Source organism: Periophthalmus magnuspinnatus, chromosome 1, assembly GCF_009829125.3.
Source record: "Periophthalmus magnuspinnatus isolate fPerMag1 chromosome 1, fPerMag1.2.pri, whole genome shotgun sequence".
Lineage (NCBI taxonomy): Eukaryota > Metazoa > Chordata > Actinopteri > Gobiiformes > Gobiidae > Periophthalmus > Periophthalmus magnuspinnatus.
The window spans coordinates 23,209,023-23,224,339 of record NC_047126.1 but is presented as its reverse complement, the minus strand read 5'-3'; the positions used below and the strand labels follow the sequence as shown (position 1 = coordinate 23,224,339).

Sequence of the window (15,317 nt, the reverse complement as noted above, 5' to 3'; positions counted from 1 at the left end):
GGCAGGAGGGAGAGGGATTGGTTTGGGGTGGCTATTGATTTGATAAGCGGTGCCAGAGTGTGCTGAAAAATGCAGTATGTCGTCTATATGATAAACTGCCACTTCAGATAGATATGTGTGATAGGTATAATACTATGCAAAGTCATGAAATGGCTTTTATTGGCTTTTAAAATGTAAGGTGGTTGGGCTTAAATGAATATATGAGTTGAAAATGGTCATAACTAGGGATAGTATTCCAGCACAATTGCACTTAAAGGTTATGCCTCCATGGCCACGTCACCGCTTTTGAAAGGAATGTTCCAAAAATATGGCATTCAAACTTATAAAACTCTATGGAGACCAGCACACACTAGAAATGATGCATAAGAAGAATTCAACTTTTGTGAATTTGGTGAAAAAGCGTATATGCAAGCTTTTGTGTAATATTACTACTAGTACTTTTGTGCACGTTATAAAGAAAAGTATTTAATAAGAAGGTGTTCATCATTGATTTTTCTAGAAACTATGAAATTTAAGTGTTTCAATGTTCAAAATTCACAATTGGACCACACAAGTGAAGTCTGGTTCTCACTTTGGCTCTCAACAAGAAGGCTGCAGGTTCTATTTGCAGATTTTATGGAGCTTTTCTGAGTTTGCATGATTTCAGTATGTCCGGCGGGTGCTCCAGTCCGCCTTTTGCCTAACCCGTAAACAACACTCAACTAATTTATTAATCAAATAATCGTTAACCGGTCTATACGCTGTTTAGTACATCCTGTTTGCCAGCATTTATTTCTCAGTGACGGTGAGCAGAATTTGTGTGATCAAAGAGAGAGCATTGCATTTCAACAAACTAATGTCCCCAATGTAATGTTACCGCAGTGTGCACTATTGATTAATATTAATGCATTTGTTAGCACAGTCTGACACGACATCAAGAGCAGCCGCCGATAACACAAGTTCATGTCCTCACATAAACCAGAACAGATCACACTTTGGAGTGCAACTGACCACGTATTAAGCTAAGGTAAAATGATAGACGCTCACAGCTTATAGAAATGATCATGAGCTCATTATTGGACATATAATTACGAAGCAGCGTATTAGAGTAATATTACGATCTCTCCCTGGCCCTATTCGAACCCTCTTTGCAGTTAAATGTATAATCCCACGCTCTACCCACAAGCGAATGAAACCTGGAAGCTCTCTGCAGATGATTTTTTATAAATATACAAAATCGTGACACAAAACAATACACTACAACTTCACAAACCTGATGAGATGTGCAGTAGTTTCATTAGTGGGACGTACACTGATTGTGCTGTGATAGCGCTCTGAGGGGGGAGTGACTTAGCGTGGAGAGCAAAGGGAGGGAAGACTCAGCGTCAATAAACAAAACAGAAACTAAACAAACATGTGGATATGTTGTTCTTGGGGAATATAGCAATTTCAAAACAATAAAAGGTAATATGGTGATCTAAATATGTTCAGTTAAAACCCCATAGAAATGTAGTACGCTACGTTTATTAGCTTACGTTTGCTTTGAGTGAGTTACACACCATGCTAGCTAAAAATATCCTAACATGGTGAGTGCAATAATTTTTGTCACATATTTGAAAATATTGTGATGAAAAGGTGTTCAGGCAGAGTTTTTCATTTTGACTGCACAGAAATGGGGCCTGGAGATGGAGATTTATAGCGTATGTAGTCGCTACCATTTCTCAACAAATAAGAAACTTGAAGTGGACATATAAACCACTATTTTTGAGGTTACTGGCATGTCTGGTGTGTCTCTCTGCTGGCAGTAATGGGCATGAACAATGACAAACAAAAACTTAGATTAGAACAGTGATGGTTTATAACGTTAAGGAGGAGCTATGATGCATTTTTTGAGCTTTCTCCCATGTTATAATGTTCCCTCATCAAAAACATGCCTGAAGGGGACTTAAAATGATGATTTACTGATTTCTCCTGGGCCCTATTCGAACCCTCTTTATGGTTAGCTGTATGATCCCACGCCTCTTGTACAAGGCTCCGCCCACAACCCTACATAACCACATAGACATTTTTAATAAATCTACAAAAGCACGATACAAAACAATACACTACAACTTCACAAACCTGATGCGATGCCATGTTATAATGTTCGCTCATCAAAAACATGCCTGAAGGGGGCTTTAGATGTCATCCATGCATGTTTCAGTGATTTAGCTATCTCTCCTGAGCTCTATTCGTACCCTCTTTACAGTTAGCTGTGAGATTCTGTCCAATGCTCAGCCCACAAGCCTACGTCATCCACGCTCCCACACAACAAAAACATTTGGATGCTCGGAATGCATAAGGTAAGTGAGGAATAGCTTTGGACCACTGCAAACTGTTTAAAATGAACTACTTCTGTTTTTCATTTTTAAGACTGTAAGTGTTTGATGAAGAAAATACAACTCCAGGAACAAAGTTACAACATGGTAAGAAGCTCTAAAAGTACATTTTACGTGAACATGAGTACGAATTGTACAATCTTTGACATTATAACCAAATCCCCAATAATATGTCATTGCCTCACGTCCAATGACCCACCTCGAAACCAACCTAAGCAACAGATGGCAACCCCCTTTCTCTTCTTACATTGTCTGAAAGCACCAACTTCTCCATCACCCCCTTGTTCTAAATCCTCTTAACCTCCATAATAACCCCGATACCTCCCCAACGCTAACTTGCTGGCGCACTTTCTACAAATGCACCCCCTCTCCGACCTCCCTCGCCTCCCTTCCCACAGCCACATTCCTGCCACCCCTCCCCCCCATCCTCCCTCCGTCCGAAGTAACCCTAAAATATTCTACCCGGCACGCCATCTGCGGCCCGGGGAAAACGGGTGTCAGCGGTTGTCTGACCTTTTCACTGTTTTTTTTTTTTTCTTTTGCCAGTTAGTTGTGATCTTTAGTTGAACCATCCAGCCCTTCTACACTCTTAGTTGCACCGATGAGGGTTGAAGAATTTGTGATTTTTCTGTTAGCCCTGTGATTTATGTTTTAATAATGGGATTCTGTTCCAAGTTGACATTTTAAAGGCATTCAGAAGATTTGATTAAACGACTGAAATATGCATGAAAACAATATTCAAATTTCAGAATACTAGGGTTAAAGGCCTTCAGTCAATGGTGTCTCGGTTGACCAAAATTTGCATTACTTGACAAATAATTTCATTTAGATTATAGGGATTTATATGGGACAACAGCAAAAAAGAGAAGTTAATGAGTGAGAGAGTTTGTTGAAGATTTGGTCTTTCTTGGTATTTATAAAAAAGCAGATTAAAGTCATGATTCACAAGTTGAATCTGTACATAAGTACATTTCCTAGTACATTTTTGCACCAGTAGCTCAATTGGTAGAGTGTCCACTGATCTGAAGGATGGTGATTCAAATCCCGCTCTCGACTTAAATATCATTGGTTCATTCCTGTTCTATGAATGTGACTTTTTTCAGATCCATTGACCCACAGCTTCCACAGATAAGTGTTGTCCTTGTGTCCTTGGTCATGACACTTAGCCCACCTCGCCCCCAGTGTCTGTGTACACTGGTGTATGAATGTGTGTGTGAATGGGTGAGTGGTTTCTAGATGTAAAGTGTTTTAAGTGCCTTGAGGGTTGAAAAGCACTATATAAAAATGTGACCATTTACCATAATAGTTTTGGCATGAACTCCTGTGCAGGTGTAGACTGAGGAATGCAATTAGGGTCAGGTACATAGAGATATGTAATAGTTTTGTTAACCACAAATTTCTTCATTAGACTACAGCCCTACAGAACATGTTTGGACAGGTCTAAGCGACAGGACAAACAGTCTAGCATTGCTAGTTTTACACAGAATAAGATGTTTTATTGTTTGTGGAGGAAATGATGGTGCTTCAAAAACTGCAATCTTTGCAATTTGCTAAATTGTCCATTTAAATTGCAATTTGGATTGGATTGCGAGTGTAAGTGGTTGTCTAACCTTTTAAGTTTTTTTTTTTTTTTTGCTACCAGTTAGTTACAATCTTTCACTGAACCTTCTAACCCTTCCACACCCTAAGCAGAAATGTCGCGCCAATCCACCAATAAATGCTGCACTAAATGAGCAGAGCATGCTAGCGCAGTTTCACACCCTGCCACGGATCAATATTGTTCATATCTGTCTTGGATGCTAGTTGGAAGCATGCCTTGTCTGATTCATTTCACGCTGTGCTGTGCTAAATTGTGTTTCTCTGCCAAGGGGACAGGCGTCGCTATAGGAACATAAACACTTTGTTTTGAAAAGAAGAAATTGGAAAATATTTATCCAGCTTAGAATAAATAAACAAGAGAAATTTAAAAAGGAGATTAAGTTTCTGTTCTTCTTATCATGTTCTTCTTTAAAGGTCCTATATTACACAAAATTGACTCATGAGCTTTAAGCCATGTTAGAATGTTTTTACCTCATCAAAAACATACCTGGAGCTGTTTTGTTTCATTCACATGTTTGAGTAACACTTTATTATTAGTCTGTTTACATGTCCAAAGCTCAAAATACTTGGTTCCACCTTGTGATGTCATGAAATGGTAGTTTTCAAATTGACAGCTACCGTTTAAAATTAGTTCAGGAGAGATTGGCAATTCAAGGGCTGAAAATATCCAAATGATTCCAGTGAAATTGTATGGAGTTTAAAAACACAGTGGAGCACTTCTTGTATTAGCAGATGACATCACAAGGTGGAACAGAGTGTTTTCCATTTGAGAGAAGAACTGAGAGAAGACACGTTTGACTAAAAATCTTACCTTCGTTTTTTTCTAGTGTTTCTTTTTATTTTTTGTTTTGTTTTGGTGAAGTTGACAGTTTTACTTCATGTTTGGACACAGGCAGCATAATTATATCACAAAGGTATTTCTATAACTGTTACCTAGCAACTATCATGTTACCAAGTGCCAAAACTTGTCTACATTTGACAATAGCTATGATTAGACTAATACAAATAAATGATATTGTTTGTTAAGTGAAGGTTTAAAAATGTGTTACTTGAGCATAAAACGTTCTTGCATTTTGGATGGTATTTTTGATGTTGAGGACAAGTTTTTTGGAACTAACCACTATATTTCCTGTACACATTTTTGTACTTCTACTTTTTTCCTTAAACTACCACTTAACTGTACTAAAACTGATAATGACAAATATTTACCACAGATACTACACCTACAATCCAAGTTTACATTGACATTTGAAATAAGACTGAAATATGAACTGCCAAACCAATACAAGAATCTCACACATTTCAGAACGTGTTTGTAGATGTTTAAAGATTTACTTCTACAGGATGTTAACTGCTAACACATACTATATTTAGATCACCATGTTACCTTTCATTGTTTTAAAAATGCTATAATTGGGAAGAAAAAAAACACATTAACATGTTTTATAAGTTTCACTTTCATTTTTGACGCCCTCCTTTTGCTCTACGTTCTAAGTCACTCCCCCTTCAGAGCGCTATCACATCACTGTGCATTCTGCTAATGAAACTACTGCACATTTGCATCAGGTTTGTCGTGTACATGTTTTGTATATTTATGGAGGATTGTCGTGTGGGAGCAGCGGCTTGTGGGTTGAGCATTGGACAGAATCTTACAGCGAACCTTAAGGAGGTATTTTGTTGCTTGCAGGAGACATTATCTTACGTAATTAACTGTAGCCTTTGCCATTTGCTAATTGTGACCATTCAACCAAGAAATTTTCATTTGATTGCAATTAATCCCGCAGCCCAAGGGGAAACATGGGCACATAATAACACCACACAGAGGGGCCCTAGGTGGACTGGGAATTGAACCTTTCAAGACCTTTTCATAACAATGCCAGAATACTAAGCACAGTTTCATTTTTATGCTACTTCTTTTGTCTGGAAAGTAGAACAAATATAACAGCTTAACAAATTAGTATTAAACATAACATTGTTTATGGAGTTGTTTTTACAGTAAACATGAAAAACAGAACAGTAAATGGTCACATTTTTATACAGCGCTTTTCCACTTTCAAGGCACTCAAATCACTTTAACATCAAGGAACCACTCACCCATTCATACACCAGTGTCCACAAACACTGAGGGAGAGGTGGGTTAAATGCCCAAGGACACAATGACCGCATTCATCTGTGGGTCAATGGTGTTTATGTCAAGAGTGAGATTTGAACTGCCAACCTTTGGATCAGTGGACAAACGCTCTACAAAGTAAGCTGGGAGAACAGCACTAGTCCATTTAAAACAATTTACAATCCTCTTTCATAACACATTACAAACTTACAATTCCTAGCACCTGCTTACTTCCTGGTTGTTTTCTACTTAAAGGACATCCACCCAATTTTGAATCCTAGAAAAAACTATCATCCCCCTCAAATTTAGTCCCTTTTCTTACCTTTAGGTTAAACCACGACAAAGAGATAGTCACGGACAGTTCTTTCCACGTGGTTCTCATTCAACAACATTTCTAATTAGATCTCAAATGACAAACTGTCTATTTAAAGATGTGTAGGGGACATATTTCTGTCTATTTCTGGCTTCCCGTGAGCTTCAGGATGGATTTTAAGTGCTTTTATTGGTTTATAAAGCTCTTAACCGTTTTAGTCCTGTTTATTTATCTGATCTGCTTTTACCATATGAGCCGTCCCGGTCCCTCAGTTCATCTCTTAACTGCCTTTGACATTTTTAATAGCAATTTAAATTAATTACAGTTTTTCATTAAGGATTTTCATTATGTGTTTTTATGCTGAAGCGTGGTTGCTGCATGTACAACTTAGAGACTGAATATTGTGAATTGCAACTAAGTTTAGGGATGTGGGCAGGGATAGGGGTTAGGTGAAAGCGCATTTTCTGCACGCTCAAGTCCCAGATGCAGGACAACGCAGGATTACTCAAACACGCTTCAATCACATTTATAACACGTTTTTCTAAATCAGGTTGAATTGCAAAATATGTCCCCTTTAAATCGCATGTCATGCTTGTTACCCATCTCAATTTTATGTGCTTCTCTCTCACACCAGACAACTAACGGGGGGCCCACTGATCTAGAAAGTAAACGGGTCATTGGCTAACAGTGGGATTATCAACAGCAACACCGACCCTCCCTCCCCTCCCGCTAGCTAGCATGTCCAATACCTTAATCCTGCAACCCATCCAAGCATGATCGCTACAAAAACAATCATATTTACAACACCGACGCCTGCCCCAACCCCCCCCCCCCCCCCCCTCACAACCCTCCTCCCCGCCCTCGCAATACAATCAAGCCCCAATCTAGTTTATGGAAATCATTTGCGGAGAGGACAATGGCTCTAATACCTCATTCCGCGCGCATCCCAAACTAATAGCAGGTTGGTGCAGTAATAAATCCTCGTCCCGTTGAATATTTCCAGGTCTGTTTAAAAGGATCCCACAATGAAAGGTCATGTTCGGGGCAGTGGAGCTTTGCAGAGAGGCTAGATACATGTTGTTACGCTAACTCTGCGTTGTTAAGCTTTGTAAGATTGTTGCGAGTATCTGAAAAATATAGCAGGATTAGTTTTTTGTTCCATTCACACAGGTTTAAAAGGTCTTCCATTATGCTAAACTGATTATTATGAGCTGTTAGCCTTGTTGTAGTGCTGTTCGCGCACCCCAAACATGTCTAGAGTTGTGGTTTTGTTTCGTCTGTGGATGTTTCATTCTACTGAACTCTGAAAAAATGGTTGGTTGCACTGCGTGATGTCATTAGGTGGTAGTCCAAGAAGTGCCCACCTGTTTTCTGACTGATCTGTTTAAAGCACTTGAAATGCTCTACTTTCAATACTAGAAGCTATTGATTATAACCTGATTCAAACTGCTTTACACCTCAGCAGACGTTGTGCCATCTCTTGGTGTTTTTTTTTTGGTTTTTTTTGTATGTAATATTGTAACATTAAATCATCGTACTTTCTTTTATATTCCCATCTAGTCTTATATCTGTGTAATCCCTCAGTCATCCAGGTAGGTTCCATGGGCGTGTACTAGTCTATGTGGTCTTATATTTGTTTTGATACAGCCCAAGATCATTCTAAAGCGATTCAGGAAAGGTTCATTCCTGTCAAAACCCGATGCAACTTTTTTAGTATCGATACTTACTTTAAAGAGTATCTACTAGTTTTAGCATCGATTAATATCTGATTTTCGATACGTTTGACAACCCTAAAAGCTTAATCGTACTATGTGAAATATCTAATCAAAGGTGACCAAAAGTAGATTTTAAAAATATATCGTTTATATTAGCACCTTTAAATACTAGTTCTCAGTTTTGACTCTATATAAGCTATTAAAAATCCATATACACTACCCACAAAGGTGTACGCTGAAACGCTGCGCTGGCCCTATCCATATCATCTGTCCGTTAGTTATGTTGATAAATGCTGCTAATTTGTCTTTTCAAAATGCTTCACTCCCCATTGTGACCAGTAGAGGGCGTCATACCAAATTCAAGCAATCAATAAGAACGTGAAAGAAAGGATAAGTGCTGAAAAAAGGGCATAATACATATCCAGAGGCATGTAGCCAAAACATTTTCTGAAGTAAGAGTATTGTTATTTCAAAATAATGTTTCCCAAGTTGAAGTGGTTCAAGAAATTACTCAAACAACATCTGATTCTTAATTTAAGTTTATGTAATTGGAAAACTCTGGTATTTTCAAAGGACAGACACAAAAATCAGACAAACTAAATCATATCTGAACCAAAACGTACTGTTACAATGTTGAATATATTATTACAAACTACTCAAAGGTTACTCCGGTATTGTAGTTGAGTAAAAGTAATTGAGTACTACCCACCACTCTACATAACAATTAACATAACAATTATTTTGAAATATATAACATGACTGCTAAGCTATGCAAAAATATTTAAATTGCTAGAGTAAAACATATGTCGCCTTTAGTGCTACAAGAATCCATTTTCTGCCCGAATGAGTTGCGTTTACATGCACTTAAGACGCAATTCTATGGATATGAGAAAAAAATCTTCTTCATATAAATGTAAAGTACTCCAGCACATTTATCAGACATCTACTTAGCAAATTTGAATAACAAATATTAACCGGTCTGGATGTCAAAGCACATTCCCCATCCCGGATTTGACTAATTTAGGCGGTGGTTTCCTGCAATGTAGAACAAGAGGCAATGGGTGGAAAAGCTTTTCTACACATTATTGGGACTGATTGCCTGAGACTTGCAGGGAAAAACAAGAAAACAAAGAACGGAGCTGAAGTATTGGACTCGCTATGCAATATAAACTGTTTCAGTCTCAAGTTACTATAAGCACATGGGTAGTACTCAGTTACATTTACTTGAGTAACTTGAGAAATCTACAAGTGACAAAAGCTTTATGCTGACTATATGAAATGATTTGAACATTTGTGTTTCGTGCACAGCTCCTTCAGATACAATTTTGTTTTACTCTTTTTTGTCTAAGCTTTGAGAATAACAGATTTTTTATTTCATGTTTTGGCTACAGGCAAAACTTTTATCATTCATTTTTTGGTCAGTTTGGTCTCTTTCATGTGGAAACAACAAAAAGATCCACTCTGCCACGAAACATGTTTTAATATTTAATTAAATCAAATTGCAGTTGTAGAAAAAGAACCTGGACGACTGAGGGATTACACAGACTTACAGCCGTAGAGTTATATGGGACATTGTAACTTTAAAGGCTGTTTGCTCAAAATGCATTTTTCTCCCATAGGGACATAAAGATCATGTTTTAGGGCCTAACAAAATACTAGAATTTAAAACAAATAGCTAATACACAAAAAAGTTATTGTTTGGCACTCAATAGGCACTGTCTGTGTAATAAATAAATAAATAAAACAAATAAATCTATCTCTAATCAAGAGTTTTACTTCTTCCCACTCCCTTTTGAGCCTATTTAGTCTTTAGTATTGTTGCCATTGTAAAAACTGTAGTGAAAAGCTTTGTTTTTGAAGCTTATTGTGGTGCTGTGTTAATTATCATAAAAGGTATAAAAACAGAATAAAGGACTGATTCATTGAAAAGCACTTGAATGAGACTTGTTGTTTTTGAAAGAAAAGTCCAAACTGATGCTCCATATTTTTGTTTGATGTGAATAGCCCCAGTAATTCGAGATATTAACCATAAACCAGGTCAACAAATCTCAAATCTGACAGTTAAACAGCAAATTCTGCCATAGACCTGTTCACACCAGCTCAGTTTAAACCACATGAATTCTGGGATCTTGAAATGTCATGTGAACGCAACCTATTACTGGGTTTCAGGTGACATCATAGCCAATATATTTTAACACAGATGGGGGACAGCTGAAATTAAAATAGTTAAAATGCAGCTTTTTGTTGTGATACAGTCAGTTCTTGGGTCTAGTCAATAATCAAAGTTATAAGGTTCAACGTTTGCGAATTGACCTTTTGGATATTTCATAGCCAAGTGCAATGTAATAAATATGAAAATCTGGTTCTTTCCCCCATCTAGAAATTGACCGATATGTTTTTTTTCATGGCCGATACAATTGACCGATGTTAAGAATACGGAGAGACCGATGTCCGATACACTGCCGATATTTTTGGGCCAATGTGTAGGGTCACTTTTGATGATTTTCACCAAATTATGTGCTTTTAATTTACGAAAAACTCACTCACAGTCCACTTTTACCACAAACCTTCAACAGAGCAGTGCAGTCACGTTTTGAGCAGTTATCTTTTTGCATTAAAGTGTTCAAATAAAGCTTTCTGTGCACTCTTTAGGCAAGAGAACAGCCAAACTAAATATCGGCCTGAGCTGAAGATTTAAGACCGATAGCCGATTTGCTAAGAAGTGCAAATATCTGCAAAACCACAAAAAAATTGAGTTGAAATGTATTTGTCTCAAACATTAGGAACAAAAACAGCAATCTCATGTAACACTCAACAAGTCACAGTATGTTTGAGAAGGAGTAGAATGAAGCCATCTGTTGATTGGCAACAGATTGAAGTTTTTATAACAAAAATAAACAACCATTCTGACATTCCAGGGTAGAGATAGTTAGTTAATTAGGTTCTCTATTAATAAAGATGGGAAAAATGACTATCTTACTATCTACCTCAACACTGTGTTTGAGCTCGGCTTGTCATGAAAACAAATTTAACTAAGAAAATATAGATGATAAACTATAATACTGAATGCCTTTATGCCGATGACATAACCCTAAAGCAGCGTTTCCTCCCAAAATAACTACTCTATATGTGCAGCTTCAATGAATAAATTAAATACTTAATGAGTCATAGAAGTTATTTATTCAACGCTACAGCTCAAATCTCATCACAGCACAGAAAAAGAACAAAACGTCTCCACTAGTACAAAAGAAAATGTGCCCACGATAAAAATTCACCCCCAAAAATAATTGATCCATCTGTCATGTATTGAGCGATAAGTCGATATATAGTAGTAGTAGTAGTAGTAGTAGTAGTAGCAGGCTTGATTTGAGCTACACAAAAGTATAATTTATGGTGAAATGTGTAATATATCTGTAGATGAAGTGAAAAACAACACTGGTAAAACATTTCTTGAAGTATTTGTGCAGTAGTAACCTAAATATCAACTTAAAAATGAGCTGTATCAGAACAAGTATAAGACCACATAGACTAGTACACGCCCATGGACCACTACGGAACCTACCTGGATGAGTGAGGGATTACACATGGTAAAATAAACGAAAGTACTATTATTTAATGCTGAAAATCACATTCTATGGTCTAAATGTTGTTTTGTTTTTTTATCATGGTATTGGAAATGGAGTCTATTCCTTAGTATCATGACAACTACTACTACTACTACCACCACTACTACTGAACAACTCCCTCTCCTCCCCTCACTGGTTGCCCGTTGTCATAAATCACGCTCCTGTTGCCGTGGCAGCAGTGTCCCGGTTCAAAATGAGCTGTCAGCCGAGTTTACAGACAGTGCGCGCTCCCATGGCTCTGCACGCCCAGCTCGGGTCTTCGCGTTTTAAGTGGATCGTCAAGCACATCTACATCAAGCCAGTCCCGCTGATGGCTATGCGACGGGAGAGAAGAAAGGCAGGATGATGCAAAAAAGGATAGATGGGAGTATAGTGTCAATTTGTCTAACAGGAGGCTTTAAGAAGACATATTACATTTTTTTTACGTACTACTTAACTCAACTAAATGCAGAGGATTATTTAAAGGCTATGTGCCCAATGTTCTTCCATGTGTTTGCACAGAATTTGTCTTGCCTCTAGACTGTATATATAAATATGGACAGAGCTAACGTGCTGGACGCGCTTCCAGCTCCATCGACTCCAATTCACTTTACATTGAAAACTGTCGCCCCTCTCTCCATAACTGCTGTCAGACTTGTCATTTTGGTCTTAAATTGCACGCGTTAACCCGCTCTACATCATCCTGGGGTTTTTATTTCACTATCGCGTCCGTAAATCACGATGGACAGTGTTGCTAAGCGCGGGTAAGAGGTGTTACCTTTAACAGCCTGGCTCCAGATTGGCTCTTTGGTTGCTATGATACTCGGAGTCGGAATTCCAAATCTGAAACTCCAAATTCGCTCTTATAACTGCTCTAGTCTCGATGAGCTCCATTTGACTGGAGCCAAACGCCATGGGTGACGTCACACTCACTCAGTCCACTTCTTTATACAGTCTATGGTACAGACTAAGTCCGTTGTGTGCTGTCTGCATCCAATTAGAAAGCTTTTTACTGTCCAGTTATCAGGAAGTGCAAGTTAGCATGCTAGTTGTTGTTAGCTCTCTGATATGTACAGCGCCTTTAACATTTTGCTGATTGTAGACAGCGATATTTATTTAAAACAGCTCCATAATAGAATCCTACGGCGGCATAACTGAATCAAAACGTAAAAAAATGACTCAACTATTTCTGATTTTAATTAATAATAAATACTAAACTATACTAAATTCTAAAAACTAAACATAATCGTTAGTTGCAGCCCTAGTGGGGATATGGAGTAGGTGAAAACAGAAATTTCCAGCGTACTCATATAGTGTTGTCATGATACTAAAATTTCTAACTTGATTTCGATACTGCGGAAAAGACTAAATAGTAAAAAATACTATTAATTTAGACAATAGAAGGTGATTTTCAACTTTAAATCGTAGTATTTACTTTTATAGTATCACATAGACTTAAATCTGCGTATTAGCCACAACAGCACGGATCAGATAACACCCTGGTATTTCTGGAGGTTTAGTGAATGAAGAGGAACTTTTAAAAGTAATGTTATGTATCTTGTGTCTTGACCATAAACTGCATGTGAAATACTTCCAATTGTATCCACAACATAAAAGCCACACTACTGATTGCTCTCTTCCAATTTGCGATAAAATGATATTACAAAAGTCAGTACAATGTATCTAGCCAGTCATAAGTGGGAAGAAGAGAGCAGAGCTCCACAGTGTGACCCGAGGCTGTGGAGTGGTCCCTGAGGAAGCACCGCTCTGTCTGCGAGAGCCCAAGTCATTCTCTGGGACGTTTACTCAGCCCTGCTCCACAACTCAGGAGGTGACATACAGCCAGAACATGGTGTGTTTGTCTACAAGTATGTGTGCTCTTCTAATCATGACCTAAACTACTGTAACAGAAATAACAATATCATATATAAATATAAATAATGTTATTATCATCCATCAACAACCCCAGTCGGAGCAGTGCACAGATCCTCTGACAGTTGGAGCCGTGAGTAACTCTAAATGTTTGAAGCGCAGACAGTTTTAGAACTGGACAGTAACAAGCCCCAAACTGAAGCACCATCAGGTCATTTTAGCTCCAAAGTTGGTTTGACCGAGTCAGCACGCATCCATGCACACCCGCGTGCCTCCTGCACAGCTGAGTGCAGAGCTGGATGCGCGCGCACAGATCGATCAGATGAATGGTGCAACACAATTAAAAGCAGCGCGCTTCTATAAGATTTATGTCAGGAGCTGAATTGTTCTTAGATTTACAGCCCGTCATCCCGGGGCGCACAGCGTGACGTTCGGATGGACTGCCCCGGAGAGGAGCCTTACCTTGACCGTGCAACATGTGGCAGCAGCTGCCCAGGAGCAGCAGCACGAACAGCTCCACACACCGGGGACCCCTGCTCCTGGTGGCCGCCGCGCCATGCGTCATCCTCTGGCTGCGTAAAGCGGTCTCCTCCGCTTGCTCTGTGCAGTCAAATCCAGATTTCATTTTCCCAAAATACGTCCAAGATTAACCACAGGGCACGTATCCGTTTATTTTGTAATTCAATTACTTTCTCATAAAAACTCTCACACGGGGAAAGAACCCGCAGAAGGGACACCCCACGCGGCTCACGCACTTTAGTCCCCGACAGTGCTCACAGATCCCCGCGTACAGCTCCAAACTCCGCAGGCAGACTGAAGGGAGGGCTTCCCTCTCCTCCACTCCCGCTCCACAGGATAATCACAGCCTTATCCTGCCACCATTTCATTTAGACTCCGACACAATTAATACATGTGAGTGTGTGTTGCACTTATCGGCTTATTCCACCACCGACACAAATCCTCCTGTTTGGACGTCTTCAGCGGGATTTGCCCCGTGGATCATTTGGCTGTTTAGTCACTCCGTGTGCGTATTAGCGGAGAGGCGATAAAACCGGGACATTGTCCAGACGAGCGCGCGCTCTCTGCCCCGGGCGCGTGCTCTCTTCTAAAATCAATCCTCTAATTGATTCTTTGAATACTCCAGACCGGTCCTTTCAACAAACACGCCGTGAGCAGCGGCAGTCCCGGGCCGCTGTGCGAGCTCCAGAAGGCGGGGAAGTGGACACAAGTTGCCCGAACTAATGAAGGGTTAGCCTGGTCCGGGCGGGGTGGAAATAGATCACTCCCCAAACGGTGACACCAGAGAGGCTAAGTTGCCCTAATGCTAAGCGTGTCACATTACAGAGGAGAGACACAACAGGTTCACAGAAGCACACCCAAATCCCACACAGCGCCTCTAACAAGGACTTTTTAATCCACGGAGCGGTGAATGCGCAACGAGACAGACAAAAAGTGACCTCAACGTGAACCGCAGATCCTCTCCAGCTAATGTTACTCCACAGAGGGTCTGCTGCGACACCGGAGCTCAGAGCCTTTTAGCGAGTCACTCCAGCACTCTTTACGGGAGAGAGGCGGCGTCACACTGGCTCAGGAGCTGTCCACAGTCCGCTGGAGACTCCCGGGAGTTCGTGTGCCCGTTTGGCGCTGTTAGTCCAGTCTCGGTGGCGGCACCCTGTTGAGGAGAGGCCAGCCGTCTGGAGCGATGCGTCTCCCTCAAATGAGCACCTGCCAGCCCGCTGCCCTGTG

The 15,317-nt window shown here is 39.7% G+C and overlaps 1 protein-coding gene across 1 annotated transcript in view; it reads right to left on the bottom strand.

Moving 5' to 3' along the window:
- The window catches only part of LOC117369807 (protein sidekick-1-like), a 261,478-nt gene extending 247,251 nt beyond the window's left edge, over positions 1 to 14,227 (bottom strand). Inside the window, exon 1 of the mRNA XM_055222923.1 lies at positions 14,034 to 14,227. Within this exon, the coding sequence (XP_055078898.1) occupies positions 14,034 to 14,196 (163 nt within the window). The 5' untranslated portion in view covers positions 14,197 to 14,227. The remainder of the gene's footprint in view (positions 1 to 14,033) is intronic.
- Between the last annotated feature and the right edge of the window lie 1,090 nt (positions 14,228 to 15,317).